Source organism: Pelobates fuscus, chromosome 11 (genome assembly GCF_036172605.1).
Source record: "Pelobates fuscus isolate aPelFus1 chromosome 11, aPelFus1.pri, whole genome shotgun sequence".
NCBI classification, from domain to species: domain Eukaryota; kingdom Metazoa; phylum Chordata; class Amphibia; order Anura; family Pelobatidae; genus Pelobates; species Pelobates fuscus.
In genome coordinates, this window is record NC_086327.1 from 129,535,323 (window position 1) to 129,555,931 (window position 20,609).

Genomic DNA, 20,609 nt, shown 5'->3' on the forward strand with positions numbered 1-20,609 from the left:
CCTGGTAGCCCTGATCTGGGTGAGAAACATATCCAAATATCACCCAGATCAGACCAGGGGTTCGGGAGTTATGGGAAGGTAAAGTTTTGACCGACCGTATGGGCAAAGATGCCGAAAATAGTTCCATGAAATCTGGCCCTGCGGTCGGTCTCCGTTCGTGCCCTAAAACTCCCAAATTGCTATGTTAAACCTAATGGGTTCGGTAACCGGATGAATCCCCTAATTCGTGGGATTCATCCTACCGAACGACGGGCCATTCGTGTGTTTCTTTCGGTACTTTCTGCCGTCCTGGAGGTCTCAGCGGTGTTCGGTTAGTTGAGTGTCCGTTTTGAGTTCCAAACACTCGACGACCAAACACCGCTGAAGTTCGTGCGTAAGATGGCCGCCGCCGCCACGTGTTCGGCTACCGAAATGGCGGCCACCCGTAGATTATAACAGCCAGTTCGTATGAATACAGGGAATGAGAGAGCAATCAGGGAGATGAATTAGATGATTAATATACTTCATAGTGGTCCGGGTGTTCGGTACTTTATTCGTATACCGAACACAGTACGTCCATATACGGTGCAATGTCAATTCGTATATCCCAGGCATGGAAAGTCTCTGCAGTGCCAATACACAAAACCATAAGTAAAACAATATAAGGGGACAGCCAAAAAGGGGTTCCGCTACATCTAACATTACTTCCATTTCCTTATGTTTTCCAAGAATTACATAAAGTATTATTTTAGCCATTCTGTCTATAACCTGCTGAACTACCTACAGGAAAAGCTGTGAACAAAGTGCTATCGTCAATCCGTCCATCCATTGATCTCACAGCTTCCATCCCCACCAGACTCAGCCTTCTATTTTCAATAAACATAGAAAGTAAATCCTTACAATATATATACATCCTGACTGCAGAATACCAGATTGTTAAAAATGTTGGCTGTATTAAACTAGTCTGTATACAAATCCTGACTGTATATAAATACACCATAAAAAACCTTTATGAAATGTCAGTGCTGTAACGTGAAAGGATAGTTAACAGCCCCACTGTGACTCTAGGATGTGGGGCTTGGAAGACAAGTGCAGTTCACAGCGAATCATTGTTTTCAATGCTGGGAATGTTATATGTAATTTAACCCCTTAAGGACCAAACTTCTGGAATAAAGGGGAATCATGACATGTCACACATGTCATGTGTCCTTAAGGGGTTAAAGGGGTGCTACAGGCCCCCAGTGGACAGGATTGCTATCACTGGAACAAAGAAAATCCCTCACTATTTTATTTATTAGTTACAGTCATCGGCTATGATGAACCAATTATTTGTAGTTGTAATTAATAGAATAACAGATTTAAAAGCAATTACTGATTCATTAATAGGTTATTAATCCCGCATTATATTTCAGATCTCCGTAACCCGCCCTACACAAACAGACCTTTACTTTATCTCATTTACCTTTCTTAATTACCAGGAGTGAAAGCATTTTATAATGTACACACACACACATTGTATATTATATAGATAGAAGGTGTTGAATGAAATGGATAAAGAGAACATGTTACCTTTTGTATCCAGGGTGGAATGTATGTGAAATATACAGATATAGAATGTGTGTATACAACTAAAGGGTATGTAATATTAATATTAATTTAGATAGAGAATTGTGGTATTTAATGTAACGATATAGAATCTTGTAATTTTTACATAGAGTGTAGAGCCTTATAATGGATAAACAGAACGTGGAATTCATAATGCAATACGAGGAGTTTTATAATGCTTTAGATTGTAAGCTCACGGGCAGGGACCTCTACCTGTTGTATCGGTCTTTTCTTATTGTGTTGTCTTTCCCAATTGTACAGCGCTGCAGAATATGTTTAGCTCTTTATAAATACCAGTAACAAATAAATGAATAATGTACAAACAGAATGCAGACGTAAACATATATTATTATTAAGTATATACAAAGTGTAGAGTTTTAAACAATGTTTAACCTGAATTTACCAACCTCATCTTTAATGGGAACAGGTAGGTAGCCAGCAGCTCTCATATGCCCAAATGACTTTAATCAGGGTCCCAAAATTCCTGGGATGTGCAATACCATATGGGATACCATGCATGCGGTCTCTCATGGATTTTATATTTGTAATGGTTGTAATTTGTAATGATTGTTCCAAAATATCAAGGAAGAACCGTTGCAAGATGGGACTGTATCTTCAAGATCATATGTCTCCATGAGCTCCCGAGCTTTGGGGACATGGCCCATCATGGCTGCCCACAAGATAAAATACAGCCGCATAAAGTGTGTGGTAGCCAATAATCACTTCCGGTATTCATGATTTATAAAATGTAAGTATATTACTTCTCCTGGACTCAGACTGTCCACTTACAAAAAATAAATCTATGGAATTAAAACAATCTCAGAAGCTTAGTTTTACGGTTGTGTAATAAAGTTTCCAGTAAGTTTAGCTCAGATAGCCATCTCTGTATTGTCAGATCCTCTGTCACGATTAAAAACTAAACAAAAGCTAAAGAGCATGAGATTCCGCAGGAGCCAATCAGAATCGGTCTGGTGGTGCAGCTCTCAGAAATCCACTCTAAGGGAAAAAATACGCTGTGACAATGCAGAGTGCCCTCAGTGGCCCGGCAGAAACAAAGCTTGGCTACAAACAGCTTTTATTGGAGCAAAGAGACCCTCCAATGACAGAGCCACTTCAACAAAGAGAAGGCCGGCCCTCGTAGGTTCTCCCTGGGGAGGCAGGAACATTTGACTATTTAAATAGTTTATTCCTTCAAGAGTGCAACTGGACGCCCTTCCTAACCCCACGGGCTAATAAAACCAAGACATTTTTTTCACATAGAGTTTAATTATCGGCCACAAACAAAGCTTTGAAGGATTCACAAGAAGTCAAGTAATTAGTCTGATCCAACTGTCCTCTAGCAGAGATGATGAGAAACAATATTCACTATTTGGATAAACCAACTAAGCCGCATGTTCACACTAATGACTGGTTTGGAGGAACACAGCCAATGTTTAGTTACACTTTAAATATTTACATATCAATCACAATGAGGTCACAAACTGTACCAGGCCATCGATATACCCCGTTATTAGGGAAAACTTCAGGGGTTTCTTGTGCTCTAGGGATTAAACGAACACAAGAAAGGGGGGGAGGGGGGAGAGAGAGAGAAACGCAAATATCTCCAGTGATTATCACACTGCACTTTATTTCAAAGAAAGAAATTCTGCAAATCACCCCAGCATTCATGGGCTCCTGTTTTTTGAAATAACTCATATCTGACTTAGAAAACATAGAACAAAGCAACAAACATCGCAGGCACAGCAATGCACAATTCACATGTCACAAAACGTTTAAGGAAATCCATGTGTGCGATGTAATCTGGAGGGATAACACATCTCCTTTCCATGCCGCTGGAGTCTGCTTTAATATTGGACAGAATTTCTTAAATAGTTAGTATTACGGTAATTTCACAAGATAGATTAACGCACAGTGTCAACGATGATTTACAAAGTTATTTGTACCGATACAGGCTAGTATCATCAAAATATATCTGACCAGGGATTATTTTTGATTATTGTGTGTGCAACAAAATCCTTAGTCATTCACAACAACAAAACTCATTGATAAAAAGTGTGCAAATTCATTTGTGACAGAGTCATCTTCCGTCTGATTGTTAGAAACAATATTTCGGTTCAAGGTTAAGTGCTGAGGTTACAGGCCGAAAATCTGGCGCTTATTCCTCCGTCCCACATGTCCCTCGAAGAAAGGACAGACTGCAGTGCACGGGTATAGGCTAAAAAAAAAAGCAAATAAACATTATATATATATAGTTAATTAACCAACAAGAAATTATATACACAGGAGCTTGCAATCCACATGTGGAAATAAGTATAACAATCAGAAGCATAGGGCAGCCACCAGCAGGGAATTAAAAAAAAAAAAAAAAGGAGCTTGTTAGTCAGAGAATTGCAGGGAATTCCTGTGGATTTAGACTATGCTCTTTTCATATCCCAGATTATCTGCCTTTTCGTATAGAGAGGCAGACTACAAGCGGTAAACATGGTGAATTCCAGCTACAGCCAATGCCGTCTCAAAATGCAATTAAGGGGTGCTCCATGACAGAGCTGGCCGCTTTTCAGAGCAATTTGGAGGTCAGTGTAAATAAAATACCATTTATAATATTAAAAATAAATGAATACATATATGGAAAAAGGAATAAAAGGGTATAAATTTGCTCAGGAAGTGGCGAAGGGTTTCCACAAGCGATCAGAATTAAGGTATGGAGTAGTGTGATTGGCAGGGGCGCCTGCGTCACATTCCTTTCACAGAGGGGTAAATCATTCCCAACATTAAACATGTAAACTATTGGAGACAAAAAAAAAACCAAAAAACCTGTATGTGGGAGAATAACAAAAAAGAAAAACTGAAAGAAATAAAATTAGATAATAAACATCATGAATATAATGTGGCAATGTTACAGGACTGTACACGCAGAACTCCCATATAAAAGAGTATATAAATTTGCAATGCACCTTTTGGGTTTTTGTAAAAGATACAGTTATTTGCGCAGGTGTCAGGATGTGAACCCCAGAAATCCGAGCCACAGCAGCACAATGGAGGCAGATCAATATTATACAACTTCATCTTCTCCTTCATCTGTGCTTGCAGAGCCTCTATATACCTGCAAGGAATGGTGAGCGTCAGTTCATGGAATCACAGGAAATATACATGTTTTAATGATATCGAATTCACTAAATGCAGAGTGATAGGAGTCAACCCGTGGCACACCACTGGAGATATAGATTCCCCTGTATTCAGTGAATTTATCTATCTCAGCTGCACCCATTGCTAGGTGGTTTACAAAACCCAGTACACCCATGCAATATCCATAGATTGACATGAGCAGCAGCACAGACTACAGACCTGATTGACGTGAAATATGGTACCACCATAAGATACTACACCTCATCCAATTTATGGCTTGTTACAACTGCCCTAGTCATGGTTAAGGGCTGTTATTTTAAAATTGTTGTAGCCACAAAAGCTCAGACGACCGCAAAGTGAATACTTCCTGCCTGACTGCAAGGTGCCAACTGAAATGTTTGGTGGAATATTGATCGGAGGCTATTTTTTAAGTGGCCCAATGTCACTAGTACTATTTTGGCTGAAATAAATCAAAACATTGCATTAAGGGCAGAAGTTTTAAACAAACACACTGAAAGGTTAATGCTTTCTGACTTGTCCTCCAAATCAAACAACTTTGGCTTGGAGTCACGACATACGCATAACAGACTCTTGACAGCCAAGTTACGAGGTAAATTGAGTTATAGAAAAAATAGAACTCAACGTGTCTAGAAGGGGTCAATAACCATTTACCGAACATATTCTTTGGTTTTCTGTGTTTTCTCCAAATTTTCTTTTTCAATTTCCCGCTCGAGAGCAAGTCTTTCACATTCTCTTTGAAAGGAATGGAGTTCTTCCTGATCTGCTTCGTCCCTCAATCTCTGCTCTTCTAATTGTCGCTGTACTTCTTTGCCGTGCTTAATTCTTTAATAAAACATAAATAAATCCCAAAATGTCTTGATTATTCAATTTTAAAATAATGTACTACACAAAATATTGCATTACACACAAGTGCAGTGCATTCGGTGTCCTGCAAACCCGCAAGTTAAAAGTGGCAATTCAAACAATTTCAAGGTGACATGAGTTCAGAGCCACAGGGTAACCAGTATTTAAATACTAAAGGTTTTAATGAGGAGATTCACCAGTCTCAATGAGCAGAGGGTCTCAATTGGGAGATTCACAAGGCAGCGGGTCTTAATGGGGAGATTCACCGGGTAGAGTGTTTCAATGGGGGGGTTCATCGGGCAGAGATTCTCAATGGGGGGGTTCACCGGGCAGAGATTCTCAATGGAGGGGTTCACCGGGCAGAGATTCTCAATGGAGGGGTTCACCGGGCAGAGATTCTCAATGGGGAGATTCACCGGGCAGAGATTCTCAATGGGGAGATTCACCGGGCAGAGATTCTCAATGGGGAGATTCACCGGGCAGAGATTCTCAATGGGGAGATTCACCGGGCAGAGATTCTCAATGGGGAGATTCACCGGGCAGAGATTCTCAATGGGGAGATTCACCGGGCAGAGATTCTCAATGGGGAGATTCACCGGGCAGAGATTCTCAATGGGGAGATTCACCGGGCAGAGATTCTCAATGGGGAGATTCACCGGGCAGAGATTCTCAATGGGGAGATTCACCGGGCAGAGATTCTCAATGGGGAGATTCACCGGGCAGAGATTCTCAATGGGGAGATTCACCGGGCAGAGATTCTCAATGGGGAGATTCACAGGGTACAGTGTCTCAATGGGAGGAGCGCCTCAATGGGCAGAGGGCCTCAATGGGGAGATTCACTGGGCAGAGGGTCTCAATGGGGAGATTCACAGGGTACAGTGTATCAATGGGAGGAGCGCCTCAATGGGCAGAGGGCCTCAATGGGGAGATTCACTGGGCAGAGGGTCTCAATGGGGAGATTCACCGGGCAGATATTCTCAATGGGGAGATTCACAGGGTACAGTGTCTCAATCGGAGGAGCGCCTCAATGGGCAGAGGGCCTCAATGGGGGGGATTCATCGGGCAGAGATTCTCAATGGGGAGATTCACCGGGCAGAGATTCTCAATGGGGAGATTCACCGGGCAGAGATTCTCAATGGGGAGATTCACAGGGTGCAGTGTCTCAATGGGGAGATTCACTGGGCAGAGGGTCTCAACGGGGAGATTCACATGGGACATTAGGTCTATTGAAGGAGACTAGTAAACTATCGAAACAAAGTAGCACTTTTCTTTTTTTTGTAAATCTTTTAAAGTAGCACTTTTCATAGTTACTTCAGTTACCAAATTAACAACTTCGTCCTATCCAGGATGACATAAATACAGTAGATCTTGAGAAAGCCTGCCACAACGTAACTGCCAAGAATGGGGTACATTGACGTTGTGGCAGGCTTATGCAATATATGATCATATAATGTAACTAAACCCCCATTATTTTCTGCCTAGGTGAGGTGTTTTTAAATAAAACTATTACAATCTATGAGATTTGAAATCATTGTTTAGTTAATAAGCGAGTATATATTGGCCCCAGCAGCTCCCTATAATGTATGCATGTTCAGGTGAGTGCAGCCCTAGCCATCTTTGGTTTTATACACACATACACATACACACACACACACACTGAATTATGGGACTGGAATTATTTTTTCCAGGGCTGCTTTGTATTCCCAGTCTGGCCCTGCATGCCACATGGTGGACAGTACAATAAAATACATTTGTTTAAAATTATTATTATTTTTTTTGTTTAAAGAAAACAAAACAATTTCATTAAAATCAGAGGGTATCAAATGATACTTACTTCAACATTTTTTTATAGTGTTCTTTTTGTCTCTTCATTTCTTTGACTTGCTCTCGTTCAATGTCCATGAATAGACGGCGGTACATGATGTATTGGTTCTGTCGCTAAACAGAGTAAAATGATATAAGTACAATGCAACAGCTGGGACTCTGAAAACTAAACCGCTGTATAAGAAACACAGTGTACAGCCCAGTCTAATACTTTGTTTTTATTGCCCAAGCTCCTTATTAAAGTCCCTTCCCCTGATTGTGGTTCTCGTCCTTCCGGTCATCCATATCCTCACCTTGTCTCCTCATACTAAACTCATCTAACTCTCTCGTATTTTATCCACCCTTCACTTTTGTTCCCCTGTATATTAGAGCTGCTCAATCATTTTACAATTCAGACCACATGTGATCCTCACAATGACAGAATGATGGGAAATGGCAAGATGTTACTCTGCAGGTTGTCAATAATGGTCTTCTCTGTAAAACAAACTAGTGGTTGCCCAATGAAATGCCAATGGCTTTATCATTAGAGGGATAGCCTTAATGAAGACTGAGAAACGGTCACTTGAAGCTTTGAACCAAAATAGATTCAGTTATTTAATAAGAATAAGAATTTGACATCTGATGTCAACATGTAGATTATCCTGATATTGGACACTGTGTGAATCCAACACTAGACTAGAAGATCACAATGTGAGTGTTGCACATGCAGCATCAGACTGGTTAAAATTGAGGGTTGATGACAGCACTAGGAGAGATTGGGACCGTGAGCATTCTGTCTTGGTGCTGGAATAAAGGAAAGTTGCCTTTTTAATGCTTTTCTTTTTCTATACACAATTTAGAACACATCCAATATAAATAAATAAATGCAGCGTTCCCCGCTTGAGACGGTGGCGCACAGCGAGGCAAGTAGTCAACCAGCAAGCTTCAAAATTGCCTGCACTGACATGCACGTTTAGCTAGATTATTTTTACTTTCATGTCTGGAAAGTTTATGCAAGCTCATATTTTAATCTTGATCTAGACGTGTGTCTTTAGGCTGGCCTTTAGTAAGTCGTATAATTTATAAAATTGTGCATGATTTTCTGAATGCTTCACACATGTCACCTATGTATCGTGAACGGTTTGTCGTCTGCTTTTGGGGCAAGACAAGCAAGTATGCACTTCTACGCACAGCAAAAAAGGAAGAATTCTAAAATAACAGGAAATCTGGCAAAAGACACCAAATACCACTTCAGTGGGTCTTTTTATTTGTCTGCTTGCTACAAATCTCTTTCCAAAATTAACTCTTGAGATACATACTGGATCTTCTGGCCACATCCTTTCTGTAGCAGATAAACTCCAACAATTCTTCGGATACAACTGGATACATCTTACTGCAATGGAAATTGCTAATCATCACCTGGATATACTCTGCTTCAATAGTAATTGCTAAACATCCAATACCTCTACACTAGGAAGGAAATCCAACAACTATGATTAATTCCTGGGAAATAAATCTATATCTGCTTTCATTATCTTGAATCTACTCATTTATTCAGTAAAACAAACTGATTTTCTAAAGAGCTCTTCTGACAAACACACTGATGTGGACTGGGTCTAGGAAATCTACAACTCAAAGAACCCTCTCACCTCAGTCACACCTAACTCTGAACCTCAAAGCAAAATGAACTCTTTCACACGTGCCCCAAGCAAACCAAAAGCTTTTCTGGCTCGCACACCATCCCAAATATCTATTTTAAAAGATCTCGGCATTCTTAAGAAAACACAACAAAGAAGAAACTAAGCAAATGTCCCACACCTCAGACTGCAAGACCCACTATGGGAAAAATAAAAGACACTGATATGATTCCAAATACAAAAGCGAACATATTAACCTTAATTCCAACCCCCATCAACAACCCAGCACTAATTACAAAGAACAAACCTGCTCGCCCCCTGTACTCTGTAATACAAGATCTAGAAAAATACAACTGCATTTATCTATGACCTTATTAAATCAGCAGATATAGGGTGTATTACAGAACCCTGGCTTGATGGAAATGCAGGCCCAATTCTAGAAGCAGCAATACCTCCAAATTATTCAACATTCCACTGTCCAATTAAACATAGAAAAGAAAGAGGTGTATCAATCTGTTTTAAAACAAGTTTAAACATACGGCCTTTTCAGTGGGAAATACAGCAACAACATTTGAATGTGTGGCTGCCAGAAATGCAGCAGGTATGGGTTATAAAATTCTCCTGATCTCGAATCGCCCACGTGTAAATGGAAATCAAGTCCTGCATGAATTCATATAGCTGGTATCCGGATTCATTTTAGGCCACCATAGTTTATACAAGGGGATTTCAATGCATGGGTGGATGAGAAGTCTTTACAGTTTGAACATGACCTACTTCTACCAAGCTATTTCTTCTGCTATCCATAAGAGTGGCCACATTGTAGATCTTGCATTTACTACTGAAACTTAATAATAAACCCCCAGCCATGTGCTCGGAGCATTACTCCATTACATTTTCTCTTAGTAGCCCCTCACATAACCCTGCTCTTGTAAAGATGACTAGTTTTTGACCACTAAAGAACATATCCCCTCAGATACTCTGGTCTTATCTTGAGTTTACCCATATATTAAAGAGCTGTGATGATGTAAGCTCTCTGGTACAATACTACAATATGAATGTGAAAACTGCTCTATTGCCCCAATAAGCACTTTACACCATACCACTCATCATAGGATTCCATAGTTTGACTGTACCATCAGAGAGATGAAAAAGAATGGATGCTCTCTTGAATGGAGATGGAAGAAATCTCAGACAGCAGAGAATGGCAGAAGAATATGCTTACCAAAAAGCAATCACAGTAAAAAAAAATAAATAAATAAAAAAAAAAAAAAGGTTGCATAGGACACCATTGGACATTCTTCCCTTGCTTTAGTATGGTTCGCCCATGAGGTGGTACTTGTTGGGATCCATGCATCCAGTTGGGAGCCACTTTGAAAAAGAAATTTAATAAAACCCAAAAGGACCAAACACAACAGCTTACAGATTTGGAAGCCAAACATAAGGCTAATCCCACACGACCAGTGGAAACACAACTTAAACAACTTAGAGATGCGCTGAATAAACATTACAATTGATAGAAAGCTACATGTTAAAACTCAACCAACGTTTATATGCACAAGGTAGTAAAGCAGGTAAAATATTAGCCATGAAACTGTAACAAAAATATGCGCTAACTAAAATTCCATTTTTAAAATTAAAATTCCACCTCCTGTTCCACATGTCCCCCATAGAAAACCTACAATACTACATGTCAGATCTCCCACTTCAGCACTGGAAGGCAGCTGGAATAACAGATCACACACCTGTTCGATGTTATGGCACTGCACACATTTCCAACTCTACAAAATAAGTATAATATTCCTACCTTTTCCACTATTTAAGAGGGAAACACATAACACACAAGTTTAACATAACCCCCATTTAAACAGACAAGATAAACAACTTTGGTTGCCTATTTTGGGGTAAAGCGAGTAAATTAAAATCGCTATCAGAATGTTATAATGAGTTACAAGATAACGCAACATCCACAAAGTTTTTATACATGACCAAATGGGAGGATGACCTCCATACACACCATACCATGGATCAATGGCGTAAGGCAACAAAAAAGCAACACACTGCCTTGACCATTTAGAAACATCATATAAAATGTGGATGAGGTGGTCTCTTACTCCAAGTAAACTAGCCCGCAAATATAGAGAAACCTCTCCTATCTGTTGGACACAAAAAGTCACTATGACCCTACAAGCTGACACATCTACTGCACATTTTACCAACCTCATTGACGAGTGCGGAAAGGGATATCATAATACACATTCTCTCGGCTGCCAAATGTGCCATAGCTCCACACTGGATGAACAAAAGCCCTCCCCCGCTCACATTAGTTAAAGAAAGGGTACAGAAAACCAAAATGTCTCTCACACCGACTGCCCCTGTATTGTCTCCATTACTCATAGAAGAAAGCTGCATTCCTCGCAAAAGGGCATATTGAAGTTGATGGAACAATATCCGGTTACCTTTCTTTCTTTTTGGTTCTACTTCGTTCTGTGTTTTTCTTTCATACTAATGTATCTCCTCTGCTATCCAGTATGTTAAATAATATGACATGGCGGACAGATGCAATGTCTTCAATGACCTTATGGCAATATGCAACCAAGCATCCTTATGCAACGATTATTAGCTAAATCTGTAAAAAATTGTATTGTTTATTGCTTCCCTCTGGAAACTGAAATTATTTATCTAGGTTCTTATTGTATGTTAAAGTGCTATTGACTAATGTAATTATACCTATAAGAAGAAAACGCTAAGGTCCTTCCTTTATTTGTCTTTGTATTGTACACAATATATCTTCCTATGCAACAAGTACAAAAAAAAAAAGATTCACTAAAAAAATTTTTTTGTTTAAATTCATTTTAAAAAATGACAAAAGCAAAAAATAGACAAGCCAAGCTATTCTAGCACAGTTGAAAAATGATGCAATCCAGTTTACCTAAATAGCATCTCAACTTTAACCCAGTGAAAATGTGAGGAGTTTGCTCATAGACATATAATACCTAGACGCCGCACTGACCTCTGGTGGTCGAGAAATGCGGGCGCCATTTTGGGCCGGTCGTACTTCCATGGACATATATATATGTCTATGGTACTTCTAGTTGTCCTGTAGTATTTTGCTGTAAATGCAGAATGTTAATGATTTCACCTTTTTCAAGTTAAATACAATACTTTATTAAAAAATATATATTTTACAATAAGCAAATATTTTCAATTGTTAAGAAGAGAATGCTGATGTTAATGTGGTAATTCGATATTTTCTCTTCCTATTCAAACTTCTCATATAAAAATAAACCACTTGCTTTTATTTGTCTATATACAATTACTTTTTGACAACAGCTTTGTGGCAAACGGTTTATCAAGTAGAGGAAATATTTCTAATCCAAGTGCTATGAGACTATTTCTTGTATCTTCATACTAAGGCAGATTTTAAATACGGTTTATTTTATAAAACAGGGCTAAAAAAAGCTGCAGCCATTGGACTGTCATTCCCATCATACAGCAACCAACCACACAGCTAGAGATAATGGGAAATCTAGTCTGACAAGGCTAGAAGAGATATAGCTTGCCCTATTCAGTTCAAAAACGGTACGTGATGTTCTTAATGTAACCCTTTGGATTCTCGAGGAGAGCACACCTTCTAATACCCTGGTGGTCCTGAAAGGGTTAAATACAGTAGACAAGATTGCATACTGTCTAAATGAATCATGGCATACAAGGCTGTATATGCTGGGACTGGCACTATTCGAAACACAGTCTAAAGCACCCACTTTTGAGAAAAATTTATTGCATAAACATCTTTGCACATCACTGTTCCATATTTTAAAACATGGGAATAAAATTAGGATTTACAAGGCAATGTGAAGCATTAAAGCTTGGAAAACGTCCAAAACTGTTCTCTTTACAGTTTCATTAGCATCTCAGCTACATTTATCCTCTAAGCACGTATCAATAGAAAGTACTCGGGTATGGCACGCCACACTGCACACTGTTGGTAAGGTCATGTACAGCACTGGTGATTAATATTCTTCTTCCTTGAGAAGAATATGGTTATCAGCAAAAATCAGCATGGTTTTATGAAGCACAGGTCATGTCAAACTAACTTGATTGCGTTCTACGAAGAAGTAAGTAGAAGTATAGATCAGGGTGTTGCAGTGGATGTGATCTATTTGGATTTTGCCAAGGCATTTGATACAGTTCCACACAAAAGATTAGTGTTCAAACTCAAGGAAATCGGTCTTGATGAAAATGCTTGTTCTTGGGTAGAACATTGGCTTAAAAACAGAATACAAAGAGTTGTCGTTAATGGTAAATTTTCAAGCTGGACAGAGGTGGCAAGTGGTGTCCCTCAGGGGTCTGTTCTGGGACCCCTTCTATTTAACATTTTTATAAATGATCTCGAAGACAGCATTGAAAGTCATGTTTCAGTGTTTGCAGATGACACAAAACTTTGTAAATAATACAATGTGAGCAAGATATTACTTTGCTGCAGAAGGATTTAGATAGACTGGAGGACTGGGCACTCAAATGGCAGATGAAATTTAATGTTGAAAAATGCAAAGTTATGCACTTCGGCGTAAAGAATACACAAGCAACGTATACCCTTAATGGAAGTGAATTAGGGATAACAACACACGAAAAGGACTTGGGAATGGTTATAGACAACAAACTATGCAACAATGTGCAATGTCAATCAGCAGTGGCCAAGGCCAGTAAGGTATTGTCATGCATGAAAAAGGGCATTCATTCTCGGGACGAGAATATCATTTTGCCTCTCTATAAATCACTGGTAAGACCACATATTGAATATGCTGTGCAATTTTGGTCACCTGTTCTAAAGAAGGACATCATGGCACTAGAAAAAGTGCAGAGGCGGGCTACAAAATTAATAAAAGGAATGGAACATATCAGCTATGAAGAAAGGTTAACAAATTTAAACCTATTTAGTTTAGAAAAACGTCGCCTGAGAGGGGATATGATAACATTATACAAATATATTCGGGGCCAATACAAACCATTGTGTGGAAATCTATTCACAAACCGGACTTTACATAGGACACGAGGCCATGCGTTTAGACTGGAAGAAAGAAGATTTCGTCTAAGGCAAAGGAAAGGTTTTTTTACTGTAAGAACAATCAGGATGTGGAATTCTCTGCCTGAAGAAGTGGTTTTATCAGAGTCCATACAGATGTTCAAACAGCTACTAGATGCATACTTGCAAAGACAGAATATTCAAGGATATAATCTTTCAATGTAGGGCAATAACTGCTTGATTCAAGGATAAATCTGACTGCCATTCTGGGGTCAAGAAGGAATTTTTTTGTCCTAGCTTGTTGCAAAATTGTGCTTCAAACTGGGTTTTTTTTTTTTTTTTTTTTGCCTTTTGGATCAACAGCAAAAAACAGGTGTGAGGAAGGCTGAACTTGATGGACGCAAGTCTCTTTTCAGCTATCTAACTATGTAACTATGTAACTATGTAACTAAGTAAAACCTTGGACTACTGTTACTTACACAGCTCCTTCCTTGTGTCCTGTATTCAAGCGGGTGACCGGTCCAAGATGGCGGCCCATTAGCGCCAATAGGAAGTAGCGGTCGATGCAGCATCTAGGTATTAAATGTCTGAGTTTGCCTCCTTTACCAACAAAGTGTCAACTATTCGCTGTGACATATCATCATCAAAGAACACGCTCAAAACAACTTCCCATCTCACTGAACAAGCTTTGATTATGCTGAGGGAAATAACCTCATTCAAACTAACAAAATGTGTGTGTGTGTGTGTGTGCGCCACAATTTGTAATCTGGATCCAGGAATAACATGCCTTTTAATTGGATGCATGAACCTTATGGCAGTAGTTTTCACCAAAACTTGTCAGTGTTCTCTATAGACAAGGTCCTTCCCAACATCATTAAAAAGAAAACTGTTCTCTGTCCTATTTTAAATAATGCACTGAAAATTATAGGCCAAGAACTAGAAACATGGCTGACAAGAAACAATATTTATAAATCATTCCAGTTGGGTTTTAGGGCAAGGAATAGAATTGAAACTGCCCTTTTACGTGTACTAAATGATCTACTGAGGGCAAAAGACAGAAGGGGGTGCTCAATATTAATTCTCCTTGAACTCTCTGCTGTATTCCACACTGCGGACCATGACATTTTATTACACCACCGCATAACATCTGTGGGCTGTGTGGAGCAGTTCTAAGATGGCTCAAATAATTTTAATCTAATAGAACCCAGAGAATACACACCTCTACGCCCTGGTATGTGGAGTCCCACAGGGTTTAATCTTATCCCCCATGTTATTTACAGTGTGAATGCTTTCAATGGGGATATCAGAAGGCAACATGATCACAACTACCGCTGCTATGCTGTGGATACAAACATACACATCCCCTTCAGATCAAACTGAAAGGTTCCAGCAGAAACCATCAATAAGTATCTTGCTCATCTCCACTAATGGATGAATAGTAATTGGCTGAAGCCAGACAGAACAAATTAACTTGTGATGTGTAAAGATCAAATCTCAAATCTAGCAAAAAAATAAAAAAAACGGGCACCGCGGGGCCTACAGAGGGAGGTGGCGGAGAAAGGCGTCCACTTTCCCGCCAGACGCACACGGTGTAACGGACCGTTTCAGCATACAAGGGGAAAAATGCGTTTAGGCGATAATCCCCTTTTCCATAGACAGGCACAGCTACTGCAGAACATCAGAACTCACGAGCTGGATACGAAATAACACTCCGAACTGGAACCACACGAACACTGGAACAGCTGAACAAGAAAAGCAGACATCGGCTTACACTCTTGGCAGTCAGCATACAATCCCATTCCCCCAAAGACCGAGACGACACATCGCTTTGAGGGTTAAGCAAGAACTCAAGACTGGGACACCCAGTCTGGCTTTTATTACCAACAAGTACATACAGGACACTCCCAGGGGGAGGATGAAATTAACCAATCACATGGATGTACCTCCCACACATTTCCTCCCCTTAGATTAGCACTTAACATAATTAACAGGGACACATTTTTACCCAAGTTTTGGATGTACCCTAAATACTTGGGGTACATCCACAAATCCAATATCTCCAGATAGCCCTAGTCTGGAGGGACAACATATGTTAAAATCAGCCCATTCGGATAAACGGTTTGGGAGTTATGGGACTTTAAAGTATTGACCGACCGCATGGGTAAAGTATCCGAAAACAGTTCCATGCATTTTGGCCCTGCGGTCGGTCACAAACAAGGGAACGCAAACAGACGAATTACTTGGGTTATAGAGACTAAGAGGGATTCGCATGAATCCCCTAGTTCGTATGTTTCTTTCTACCGAACGACGGGTCATTCGGTAGTTTCTATACGAAATCCTGGAAGTCTGGAGGTCTCAGCGGTGTTTGCCTAGTCGAGTGTCCGATTTCAGTTCCAGACGCTCGACGGCAAAACACCGCTGTTCGGCAGTTAAAGATGGCCGCCGCCACGTGGTTGTTTCACGAATGGCGGCCACCCAGAGGACACATAATACATTACATGGATTGCCAATTACCTGTTTGCAACATTGTTGCAAACGGTAATTGGAGGCACACTTAGTCCTGGGTGGTCTGGTTGTTCGGTAGTTTCCTCCATACAATGAATGGAGTGATTCTACCGAACAATCAGATGAATGCTGTACACATATATAACCCAGGTTAACTGCATACAAAAATACATACAAGACATGAAAGTATTAAAGGCAGGATTACTGTACTACGCTCCACAGTCTTAAAGGTACAGTAGTCCCAAAAGTTCCAATATGTCCATCGCTGCTTTTAAAGGGCCAGCAGCAGCAATACAAATTGTTACATGCCCAAATATAGTCTTTAAAGCGCAATATGTCCAGGGGCCATAGTCAGCGGGCAGGAGGCTAGCAGCCAGGCTTCTCCAGCCCACAGTGGCGAAGTTGGTTTCGCCACAATTCTCCCCTTTACCAATTAGACTAACAGGGTATCTGACCTCCTGCCGGTCAGTGCCCTGGTTAGTCCAGCAACCCACCCACAGAACAGAAGTAGTAGAGCAGCCCACCCATAATAAACAGTTACCACACCTGGGGGAGGGAGAATTTTGTCCAAGTTCAGGTGCCTCCCCACGGCTGGGTGAGAGACTGATAGGCTGCCTTGGTGGGTTGCTGAGGGGGCAGAGACCAGCGGTACTCTGTCCTGTTGCCAGCACTACCACGGGAGTAGTCTGGTGGGAGCCTGGCTGCTGGAGACCGACTGTCTCCCCTTTAGATATATCGCTCTGTGGCTGGGGGACAGGACCGACCGTCCCTACCCCTGGGGCTGTAAGTGCAGAGACTACGGTCCCATCTGCACAGATGTGGGGCTTAACATCTCCCCTTGGTGGGTTAGGCTGCCGCTGGAGAGAGGGTGTAACAAGCTCCTCTCTCTGGACGGTAAACTGCCGCTGGGGAGGGGGTTTAGCAGGCTCCTCTCCCTGCCACTCTCTCTGCTGGTGGAAAGGGGGACCAGCTGTCTCCCCTTTCATTCTCTTGTCCGGCTGCTGGGGTGCGAGACTGACTGTCTCTGCTCCCTGCAGGACACACTGCCGCTGGGGAGGATGGACGACACCATCAGCTCCCTGGGGCACACACTGCCGCTGGGGAGGGAGGATGCTGCTCTCCTCTCCCTTCGCTTCACACTGCCGTCTTGGCATCTCACTTTGCTGCTGGGGGGCAGGAACAACAACCTCTGCCCCCTGTAACTCAGCCTGCCGCTGGGGAGGAAGGACTGCACCTTCGGCTCCCTTGGACACACACGGCTGCTGGGGAGGATGGACGACACCATCAGCTCCCTGGGGCACACATTGCCGCTGGGGAGGGAGGACGCTGCTCTCCTCTCCCTTCCCTTCACACTGCCTTCTTGGCATATCACTTTGCTGCTGGGGGGCAGGAACAACAACCTCTGCCCCCTGTAACTCAGCCTGCCGCTGGGGAGGAAGGACTGCACCTTCGGCTCCTTTGGACACACACGGCTGCTGGGGAGGATGGACGACACCATCAGCTCCCTGGGGCACACATTGCCGCTGGGGAGGGAGGACGCTGCTCTCCTCTCCCTTCACTTTACACTGCCTTCTTGGCATATCACGTTGCTGCTGGGGGGCAGGAACAACAACCTCTGCCCCCTGTAACTCAGCCTGCCGCTGGGGAGGAAGGACTGCACCTTCGGCTCCCTTGGACACACACGGCTGCTGGGGAGGATGGACGACACCATCAGCTCCCTGGGGCACACATTGCCGCTGGGGAGGGAGGACGCTGCTCTCCTCTCCCTTCACTTCACACTGCCTTCTTGGCATCTCACTTTGCTGCTGGGGGGCAGGAACAACAACCTCTGCCCCCTGTAACTCAGCCTGCCGCTGGGGAGGAAGGACTGCACCTTCGGCTCCCTTGGACACACACGGCTGCTGGGGAGGATGGACGACACCATCAGCTCCCTGGGCCACACATTGCCGCTGGGGAGGGAGGTCTGCAAACCCCCTGGCCCACTCTGATTCCCGCGGCAAGTACTCTCGCACTGCTTTCTTCACCTGCTGTATTAGCTCCTCTGAGAGGTTGGGTCCGCATATAGCCAGCACCGCGGTTACCTCTCTGTCATACGCCTCTTGAGTGTAGCTGGGTGCCATGCTTGCTCTGCTGCAGTTGGTTCCTTGTAGATAGGGGCGCTGTACGGGTACTGGCGTTGCCCTCACTTTGTAATCCAGGAATGGTGTTGTCTGTAGCTGTCCCTCTGGTTGTAGGAACGATCCCGCCGCTTGCCACCAATTGTAACGGACCGTTTCAGCATAAAAGGGGAAAAATGCGTTTAGGCGATAATCCCCTTTTCCATAGACAGGCACAGCTACTGCAGAACATCAGAACTCACGAGCTGGATACGAAATAACACTCCGAACTGGAACCACACGAACACTGGAACAGCTGAACAAGAAAAGCAGACATCGGCTTACACTCTTGGCAGTCAGCATACAATCCCATTCCCCCAAAGACCGAGACGACACATCGCTTTGAGGGTTAAGCAAGAACTCAAGACTGGGACACCCAGTCTGGCTTTTATTACCAACAAGTACATACAGGACACTCCCAGGGGGAGGATGAAATTAACCAATCACATGGATGTACCTCCCACACATTTCCTCCCCTTAGATTAGCACTTAACATAATTAACAGGGACACATTTTTACCCAAGTTTTGGATGTACCCTAAATACTTGGGGTACATCCACAAATCCAATATCTCCAGATAGCCCTAGTCTGGAGGGACAACATATGTTAAAATCAGCCCATTCGGATAAACGGTTTGGGAGTTATGGGACTTTAAAGTATTGACCGACCGCATGGGTAAAGTATCCGAAAACAGTTCCATGCATTTTGGCCCTGCGGTCGGTCACAAACAAGGGAACGCAAACAGACGAATTACTTGGGTTATAGAGACTAAGAGGGATTCGCATGAATCCCCTAGTTCGTATGTTTCTTTCTACCGAACGACGGGTCATTCGGTAGTTTCTATACGAAATCCTGGAAGTCTGGAGGTCTCAGCGGTGTTTGCCTAGTCGAGTGTCCGATTTCAGTTCCAGACGCTCGACGGCAAAACACCGCTGTTCGGCAGTTAAAGATGGCCGCCGCCACGTGGTTGTTTCACGAATGGCGGCCACCCAGAGGACACATAATACATTACATGGATTGCCAATTACCTGTTTGCAACATTGTTGCAAACGGTAATTGGAGGCACACTTAGTCCTGGGTGGTCTGGTTGTTCGGTAGTTTCCTCCATACAATGAATGGAGTGATTCTACCGAACAATCAGATGAATGCTGTACACATATATAACCCAGGTTAACTGCATACAAAAATACATACAAGACATGAAAGTATTAAAGGCAGGATTACTGTACTACGCTCCACAGTCTTAAAGGTACAGTAGTCCCAAAAGTTCCAATATGTCCATCGCTGCTTTTAAAGGGCCAGCAGCAGCAATACAAATTGTTACATGCCCAAATATAGTCTTTAAAGCGCAATATGTCCAGGGGCCATAGTCAGCGGGCAGGAGGCTAGCAGCCAGGCTTCTCCAGCCCACAGTGGCGAAGTTGGTTTCGCCACACACGGCTAACAGTAAGCTTGTAGCACAACCCCCCGCTCCCCCCCCCATGGACCGGTGGGGGTCATCCCAGTCCCCCCTGGATAACGGGGACAACTCAGCACAGACTCACAGGAATAAGTCTGTAAAGCAAAGGAGAAGCTCGGCGGAAAAAGCTCCTAAAATGGCGGAGGTAGCGTGCTCCTTCAGCATCCTAAACGAGAAGCCAGAGGGGGAGAGCCGAATAGAGAGGGCCTTCCAAATGTTCTGTGATAAACTGGAAGCTCTACTGTCCCCAGTGATGGTGCCCAACACCCGAAAACACACTCAATTAAGCAGAACGACACGGAAGATGGCACAGTCACCACAGGCACCGAATCGCCCAGCGGGACAGAGGCTGCGAGAAACTAACAGACAAAAGGTAACTGGAGACCCGAAAAGCGACAAAAAAAAGCAAGGCGGCAGTCTTCTGGAGCTGGCAAGTAAAGATGCAAAAGCAT

The 20,609-nt window shown here is 42.5% G+C and overlaps 1 protein-coding gene across 1 annotated transcript in view; it reads right to left on the minus strand.

The window, feature by feature from the left end:
• Positions 1 to 5,378: 5,378 nt before the first annotated feature.
• The window catches only part of LOC134577031 (coiled-coil domain-containing protein 15-like), a 29,634-nt gene continuing 14,403 nt past the window's right edge, over positions 5,379 to 20,609 (minus strand). Inside the window, exons 7-8 of the mRNA XM_063435675.1 lie at positions 7,409 to 7,512; positions 5,379 to 5,553 (exon numbers count right to left, since the gene is read on the minus strand). Of these exons, the coding sequence (XP_063291745.1) occupies positions 5,379 to 5,553; positions 7,409 to 7,512 (279 nt within the window). The remainder of the gene's footprint in view (positions 5,554 to 7,408; positions 7,513 to 20,609) is intronic.